Genomic DNA, 9,057 nt, shown 5'->3' with positions numbered 1-9,057 from the left:
AGACAGTGGGAGTTGTGTGTGGGTGGGTGGGGTGGAATAAAATACATGGTTACTAGCGTTACAGACAGTGGGAGTTGTGTGTGGGTGGGTGGGGTGGAATAAAATACATGGTTACTAGCGTTACAGACAGTGGGAGTTGTGTGTGGGTGGGTGTGGGTGAGGGTGGAATAAAATACATGGTTACTAGCGTTACAGACAGTGGGAGTTGTGTGTGGGTGGGTGTGGGTGAGGGTGGAATAAAATACATGTTTACTATTGTTACAGACAAGAAATACGATGAATAAATACCAATGGCGATTGTACTTTACTAAGTGGCGAATACAACTGGCGAAATATAACTGCTCTCAAAATTAGTATTGAATAATAAAATCGTCCCCGTAACATGTTTTCGTACACCTCTTTAAGTGGGACCTGTGTGTGGGTAGGTGGGGGCATGAAATACATATATGTAGTAGCGTTACAGACTATAGGACCTGTGAGTGTGGGAAATGATTTACAGTCAAACCTGCATATGATAGCCAATCAAGTAAAACGGCAACATTGGCCGGTGATCTTTATATAGAGGTTTTATGAAAACTGCCGCTCAAAGGAAACAATGGCGCTAACGGACAGGCGGCCGATCTCCAGAGATGGACAACAACACAGGTTTGATTGTACGCATTTACTGTTGTTACGGACGGTGGGGTATAAATACGAGACAAATAACACTGATTCTTCATCTTCATCTCCTGGGTAGGAGTTCGTGACACTGTGATAATTGGCGACCAAAGTCAATGTGAGGTTATTATCATACTATTTGTGGGGAATAGCTGACCCTACATGCAGAGATTTGGCATCCATGCAGAGTATTATCGTATTCGGTGAGCGGTAGCTCACTCTGGGAGGGTTGCTGCATTCTATGCGCAAAGATTTGGCATCCCTGCAGAGTATTATCGTACTCTTGAAGGAGCACAGATGAATCTGATAAAAGAGAGCTGAATTCCTGCAGAGAATTATGATACTCTGAGACAAGCAACTATCAATCAATCAATCAATCAATCAATCAATCAAAAGGATTGTCCATTGCTGCATGAGTGGATAGACATCAATCATTCACGGCATCAGTGTTATCAACAGCTGGAACAAAAATAATGGAAAGTTAGCTTTGTCTAGACACACTAGGGCACGTTACCTAAGGGAGAGCCGATTGGACAGAGCGACTTGTCAATTATACCAGGCAGCTAGATCAAATCCACAGCTGCTGCGAGAGGGGAAAGTTAATGCCATCAACTCTACAGCTGTCCACTGCTTGACACTACGCGCGTTGGAATAAATGCATTCGCAAGTAGTGGTGCATTCACAAACAGTGCCAAGCCATGGCTTACTGTTCACCAGCAGGCGAGTATTTCTGGCACTCAAACAGCAAGACCGGCTACACACATTAATACATGGATGAGATAATGATGATAATGATGATGATGACGACGATAAAGAGCTTCCTGCCTAAGAAGTTATCGCAGCGGAAATGAATACATTATACAATCATTGATGAAGTCAACAAAGTAGACTTGTGCACCTACACTAATATTAATTTGCAGAAGATTTAATAACTTCACTAGCGCGAGGAAGCTGAGTTACCTTCTGCCAAGCTTGTGACGGCGTTTAGTGCATGCTCTAGCCCAAGTTCCGACTCTATTGCTGTCTTCATAGGCACTCCGAGCTGAGCTTCAATATCTGAAATTTCAGGATGCTATATATAACCTATCTATAACTCATTTATCTAGTACACTACAATTAATTATCCACTGTATAGTGCCACTGCAACGTGTATGCACTATACACTCATAGGAAATAACACTTTATGGTCATGCACTTACTATCTAAATCCGAAAACAGAAGATCTTTCGTGAATGTCAAGTCATCTCTGGTGATGTAGTAAATTTGCTGTAACGGAAAAACAATACTTTGATCAATTATTCAAATTTCAATTTCAACAATTATTCAAGATCACTTCACAGTTAGTCGACATAGTCCACAGCTAGGAACCTACAAGCAAGTGTTGGTTTAGGCAAGCATGCAAATATAAAATACTATATATATATATATATATATATATATATATATACCAGGGCTACCGCTGGCATTTGCCACCTTTATATATATATATATATATATAAACAAAGTCAAATAATAGATTAAGGGTTAATTAACAAGCTTTCGAGATGTACATCTCTTCATCAGGTAATTCAGCAGACATTCATTACCTGATGAAGAGATGTACATCTCGAAACCTTGTTAATTAAATTTTAAACACGCTACATTTTAATCTATTACTTGACTTTTTTATCTACATGGGTGTTCGTGTGTGATTTTACTTGCATATGTATATATATATATATATATATATATACTTACGTGCGTATTTGCGTGTACGCAGGCACGCAAGCGCACACACACACAGCACGCACGCACAGCACTCACATATAAATCTCTAATATTAACACGTCTAGCGATGGCATCACCACGCAGCACGCACGCACGCACGCACTGACACACGCACGCACTCACGCACGCACGCACGCACGCCTAGCGACAGCTTCACCGCACGCAGCACTCACGTCGATCATGGTGTCAACGAATGCGTCGACGTCTGCAATGTTGTTGCTCACCGTGGTAACCACCGCCTGCGGGACAGTCGCCAGACGATCATTGACCGCCAGGAGGCACGCACCAGCCGAGCTGCGTGCGGAGAAATAACATTATCAAGAGCTAGTATTATCATCTCTTTATGAAACACGCTTTACTATTGTTAGAGGTAGTGGGCGCTATATGTGGTGGGGAATGAAATACATGCGTACTATCGTTGGATTGTAGGAACTGAGATGGGGAATAAAATACATGTTTACTAGCGTTACGGACAGTGGGAGTTAGGAAGGGGAATAAAATACATGGTTACTAGCATTACAAACACAGTGGGAGTTGTGTGGGGGAATAAAATACATGTTTACTAGCGTTACAAACAGTGGGACCTGTGTGGGGGAATAAAATACATAGTAACTTACTAGCGTTACATACACAGTGGGAGCTGTGTGGGGAAATGAAATACATGGTTACTAACATTACAAACAGTTGGAGTTGTGTGGGTGGGTGGGGGACTGGGGGTAAAATAAAATACATGGTTACTAGCGTTACAGACAGTGGGAGTTGTGTGTGTGGGTGGGTGGGGTGGAATTAAAATACATGGTTACTAGCGTTACAGACAGTGGGAGTTGTGTGTGTGGGTGGGTGGGGTGGAATTAAAATACATGGTTACTAGCGTTACAGACAGTGGGAGTTGTGTGTGTGGGTGGGTGGGGTGGAATTAAAATACATGGTTACTAGCGTTACAGACAGTGGGAGTTTGTGTGGGTGGGTTGGTGGAGGTGAATAAAATACATGGTTACTAGCGTTACAGATCAGTGGGAGTTCGATGTGTGGGTGGGTGGGTGGAATAAAATACGATGGTTACTACGTTACTAGACAGTGGGAGTTTGTTGTGTTGGGTGGTGTGGGTGGGTGGAATACAATACATGGTTACAGCGTTACAGACCAGTGGGAGTTTGTGTGGTGGGTGGGTGGGGTGGAATAAAAGCACATGGTACTACGTTACACAGAAAGCAGTGGAGTTGTGTGTGGGTGGGTGTGGGTGAGGGTGGATAAAATACATGGTTTACTAGCGTTACAGAACAGTGGGGAGTTGTGTGGGTGGGTGGGGTGGAATAAAAACAATGGTTAACTAGCGTTACAGACAGTGGGAGTGTGCTGTGGTCGGGGTGGAATAAGAAACACATGTTACATAATTGCGTACAAGACAGTGGGGAGTGTGTGTGGGTGGGTGGGGTGGAATAAAATACATGGTTACGGAGCGTAACAGACAGTGAGTTTGTGTGTGGGGTGGGTGGGGAAATAAAATACATGTTACTAGCGTTAACAGGACAGTGGGAGTTGTGTGTGGTGGTGGGGTGGCAAATAAAATACTATGGTGTACTTTTATCTTTTACAGACAGTGGGAGTTGTGCTGTGGGTGGGTGTGGGTGAGGGTGGAATAAAATACATGCGTTACTAGGCGTTAACAGAACAAGAAATACGATAAATAAATACCGAAAGGCGATTTTACTTTACTAAGATGGGCGAATACAACTGGCGAAATGATATACCTGCTGACTCAAAATTAGTATTGAATAATAAAAGTCCGTCCCCGTAACATGTTTTTTCGTACACGAACTTTTTAAGTGGGACCTGTGTGGTGGGTGGATGGAAGGAATGAAATACATATGATGTAGTATGTTACAGACTAAATAGGACCTGTGAGTGTGGGGAAATGATTTACCGTCAAACCTGTATATGATAGCCCAATCAAGTAAAAACGGCAAACATTGGCCGGTGATTTTATATAGATGGTTTTTATGAAACTGCCGCTCAAGGAAACAATGGCGCTACGGACAGGCGGCCGATCTCCAGAGATGGACAACAACACAGGTTTTGATGTACGCATTTACTGTTGTTACGGACGGTGGGGTATAAAGTACGAAACAAATAACACTGATTCTTCATCATCATTTTCCTGGGTAAAGGAGTTCGTGACACTGTGATACATTGGCGACACAAAGTCAATGTGAAGGTTATTATCAACTATTTGTGTGGGGAATAGCTGACCCTACAGAATGCAGAATTTGCATCCATGGCAGAGTATTATCGTATATCTGTGAGCTGGTAGACTCAACTCTGGGAGCGTTCTGGCATTCTATGCGCAGAGAATTTGGGCAATCCCTGCAGAGTATTCTCGTGACTCTTTGAAGGAGCACAGAATGAATCTGATAAAAGAGAGCTGAATTCCTGCAGAGAATTATGATACTCTGAGACAAGCAACCGTCTATGCAGAGACGTGCGTCCCTGCAGAGTATTATAGCTTGCAGGATCACCCAGAGTTGTGAATCCCTGCAGAGTATTATAGCCTGGCAGGATCACCCCAGAGTTGTGAATCCCTCAGAGTAATTATAGCCTGGGCAGGATCACCCAGAGTTTGCTGAATCCCCTGCAAGAGTTTATTAGCCTGGCAGGAATCAACCCAGATTGTGTATCCGCCTGAGAGTATGTATAGCCTGGGCGGATTACCGCAGAGTGTTTAATCCCTGCAGAGTATTATAGCTGGGCAGAGGATTAACCCAGATGTTGTGTATACCCTGTAGAGTATTATAGCCTGGCAAGGATCAGCCCGAAGTTGTTGTATCCCTGCAGACGTATTATAGGCCTGGCAGGATCACCCAGAGTTCGTGTATCCCTGTTAGGCAGATATTATAGCCTGCAGGATTTACCCAGAGTTGTGAATCTCTGTACGAGTATTATAGCCCCTGGCAGGATCACCCAGGAGTCTGTGTATCCTGCTCAGAGTATTATAGCCTGGCAGGATTACCCAGAGTTGTGATCCTGGCCAGAGCTATTATAGGCCGTGGCAGGATCAACCCAGAGTTGTGTATCGCCTGCAGGAGTATTAAGCCTGGCAGGAATCGAGCCAGAAGTTTAAGTTGTGAATCCTGCAGAGTATTATAGCTTGGCAGATGCACACAAGTTGTGATCACTGACAGAGTATTATAGCCTGGCAGGATCACCCAGAGTTGTGTATGCCTGGTAGAGTATTATAGCCTGGCAGGATCACCCAGAGTTGTGAATCCGCTTGCAGAAGTAAATTAATAGGCCTGGCAGGAATGCACCCAGACGTTTGTGATATCTCCTGTAGCAGTATTACAGCCTGGCAGGATCAGCCGCAGAGTTGTGTATCCCTGCGGAGAGTATTATAGCGGCGATTACCGCAGAAGTTGTGTATCCGACTGCAGAGTATTATAGGCCTGGCGAGGATCAACCCAGAGTTGTGTATCCCTGTAAAGAGTATTGATAGCCTGCGCAAGGATCACGCCAGAGTTGGTATCTCTGGTGCAGGAGTATTATAGGCCTGGCAGGATACCACAGAGTTGTAAATCCCTGTATGAGTATGTATAGCCTGGCAGTGATAAACCCAGAGTTGTGTATCATCTGCAGAGTATTATCGCCTGGCAGGATTACCCAAGTTTGTGAATCCTGGCAGAGTAATTATAGCCTGGCAGGTACATCCCCCCAGAGTTGTGTATCCCTGGAAGAGTATTATAGCCTGGCAGGATCACCCAGAGTTGTGTATCCCTGCGAGTATTTAATATGCCTGCAGGATCACCAGAGTGATGATCCCTGCAGAGTATTATAGCTTGGCAGGATACCCAGAGTTGTGTATTTTCCCTGCAGAGTATTATAGCCTGGCAGATCAACCGCAGAGTTGTGTATCCTGTAGAGTAATTATCAGCTGGCAGATCACCCAGAGTTTCGTGTATCCCAGCAATTATTGATAGCCTGGCAGGATCACCCAGAGTTTGTATCCCCTGCAGAGTAATTATAGCCTGGCAGGATTACCCAGAGTTGTGAATCCCTGCAGAGTATTATAGGCCTGGGCGAGGATTACCCAGAGTTGTGTTATCCCTGCAGAGTATTATCGCATTGGCAGGATGCACCCATGAGTGTGTATCCCTGTGAGAGTATTTAGCCTGGCGCCGGATCACCCAGAGTGTGTATCGCCTGTAGAATGTATTATGAGGCGCTGGCAGGATCACCCAGAGGTGTTGTCCTGCAGAGTATTAATAGGCCTGACCAGGATCACCCAGAGTTGTGTATCCCTGCAGAGTATTATAGCCTGGCAGGATCACCCAGAGTTGTGTATCCCTGCAGAGTATTATAGCCTGGCAGGATTACCCAGAGTTGTGTATCCCTGTAGAGTATTATAGCCTGGCAGGATTACCCAGAGTTGTGCATCTCTGCAGAGCATTATAGCCTGGCAGGATTACACGACCCTTTGAGGACTAGCGCACTTCCGCGTGAGGAGTCGTGTGCGATCCGACACACAACACACAACACAAAACGCCAAAGGTTTCTCGACCGTGAAAACCCCTTGCACTGTTTTGCAAGTCAACGAGCGCATTAAGAAAATCCAGGGCCCATCGTGAATGTGCGACCGTCCTACATGGGGAAGGTGACGCCATGGTCGTCGCCGCGGGCAACCCCCAGTTGCTGCGGGCAACCCCCAGTCGCCGTGGGCAACCCCCAGTTGCTGCGGGCAACCCCCAGTCGCCGCGGGCAACTCACAGCATCATGACGGCGGCGGCAGCGAGGGCGGCGCTGTAAGCGGGCATGCGGAAGCTGCGGCTCGCATCACGCTCCTGCCGCTGGTCGCCGCCGCATCGCCCAGAGCAACGGCAGCAGCCGAAGACGCAGCCAACGACGGGCACGACGATGACGAAGATGATGCCCAGTGCAGCGGTGATGCCGATGCCAAAATACTTCTGTGAATGAGAGAAAAAGAGGAGGGTGCTTACACGAATGAAAGAGAGGAGGGAGGAAGAAAGATATAGAGAGGAGGGAAGGAGAGAAATATAGAGAGGAGGGAGGAAAGGAGAGGGAGGGTGCTGATAGCCCCAGCGTGATGACAAAGCCAATGCCAACGTACATCTTTGAACGAGAAAGAGAGAGGAGTGTGCTTACACGAACGAGAGAGAGGGGAGGGAAGGAGGGAGAGAGATATCATATAGAGGAGAGAGGGAAGGATGGGGGGATGCTGACAGCCCCAGCGTGACGGCAATGCCAATGCCGATGCACATCTGTGAACGAAAGAGAAGCAGGTGCTTACCCTCTAAGAATGAGAGTGAGGGGGAAAGAGGGAGGAAGTGCGAGAAAAGGAGGGGGTAGGGAGGGGAGGGAGGAAAAGGTGGGGCGTACACTGAAGTTAGGCTCCACCCCTGCAAACCTCACTCGCATATTTTAGAAGAGCGGCCGGGGTCAGAAGATCATGCTCGACATTAGACATTTTTTATCAACCCCGACGACGCTATCTCACCCAACGATACTGTTTCTCGCGTAAAAGTCCCCAATGATGTATGACTGCATTCTGAACTATCTTCCCTCTCATCACTCACTCCATCACATCTCACCGATCACTTCTGAATGGCAATCAGAGATCAATGCAAGCTACAGGCATCAACCTGGTGTTATGGCAATAGATCATGTATCACATACCCGACTCTACCTTACGTAAGGCTGAGAGTAAACCTAAGAGACGTCACGAATAGGTGATGACTGCCCAACCAGTTAGACATGTGGCGCAGCACCAAGAAGATGACTTAGCAGTGGCATGTCTAGCATTAGAACTGAACAAATTAAGGTCGATTTTATTTAAACGAGAACAAATCATCGAAACGATAATAAAACGGGATGAAGTTTCTATCGGATTCTTTTAAATACTTACTGATGCTGGATCAGCGACCAGTGCTTGATAGTCTCCCTGCGTCAGGACCTCACGGAGAGCTGAAAGAGAGCGGAACACGTACTGTGATAGGGACATGTACTCCCACGCAGTAAACATAAAGTAAAGCATCGAAATACGAACACGAAATTGACTGCCAATGTGGCCTTCTTTCGATTAACTAAATCACAACTGCGATTTATACAATCCTTATATCAGGATTGCTAGCCAGCTAGTCAGCCATCTAGCAAGCTAGACAGGGAGATAGATAGATGGATGGATGATTGGATGTATGGATCGATGGATGATTGCATAGATGGATGGATGGATGGATGGATGGATGGATGGATGGATGGATGGATGGATGGATGGATGGATGGATGGATGGATGGATGGATGGATGGATGGCTGGATGGATGAATGGATGGATGGATGGATGGATGGATGGATGGATGGATGGATAGATGGATGGATGGATGGATGGATAGATGGATGGATGGATGGATGGATGGGTGGATGGATGGATGGATGGATGGATGGCTGGCTGGCTGGATGGATGGATGGATGGATGGCTGGCTGGCTGGCTGGCTGGATGGATGGATGGATGGATGGATGGATGGATGGATGGGTGGATGGATGGATGGATGGATGGATGGATGGATGGATGGATGGATGGATTGATGGCTGGATGGACAGCGGGATGGATGCAGGGATGGATGGAT

At 46.2% G+C, this 9,057-nt stretch overlaps 1 protein-coding gene and 1 long non-coding RNA gene across 2 annotated transcripts in view; both read right to left on the bottom strand.

Annotated features, from left to right (window-relative positions):
* Positions 1-1,623: 1,623 nt before the first annotated feature.
* LOC106814617 lies at positions 1,624-2,711 on the bottom strand. The gene is made up of 3 exons (XR_001394633.1): positions 2,598-2,711; positions 1,857-1,923; positions 1,624-1,713 (listed from the first exon to the last, which is right to left on the bottom strand). It is a non-coding gene; the product is annotated as an uncharacterized LOC106814617 (long non-coding RNA).
* Positions 2,712-4,737: 2,026 nt separating this feature from the next.
* LOC106814607 (prominin-1-like) overlaps positions 4,738-9,057 on the bottom strand; it is a 7,323-nt gene continuing 3,003 nt past the window's right edge. The window contains exons 3-6 of the mRNA XM_014818941.1: positions 8,339-8,397; positions 7,183-7,379; positions 6,692-6,762; positions 4,738-4,832 (exon numbers count right to left, since the gene is read on the bottom strand). Coding sequence (XP_014674427.1) covers positions 4,738-4,832; positions 6,692-6,762; positions 7,183-7,379; positions 8,339-8,397 — 422 coding nt within the window. The remainder of the gene's footprint in view (positions 4,833-6,691; positions 6,763-7,182; positions 7,380-8,338; positions 8,398-9,057) is intronic.

The sequence above is a fragment of the Priapulus caudatus genome, unplaced genomic scaffold (genome assembly GCF_000485595.1).
Source record: "Priapulus caudatus unplaced genomic scaffold, Priapulus_caudatus-5.0.1 Scaffold951, whole genome shotgun sequence".
Classification (NCBI taxonomy): domain Eukaryota; kingdom Metazoa; phylum Priapulida; class Priapulimorpha; order Priapulimorphida; family Priapulidae; genus Priapulus; species Priapulus caudatus.
The sequence above is the reverse complement of the archived record's forward strand: the minus strand, read 5'-3'. Positions and strand labels throughout refer to the sequence as shown.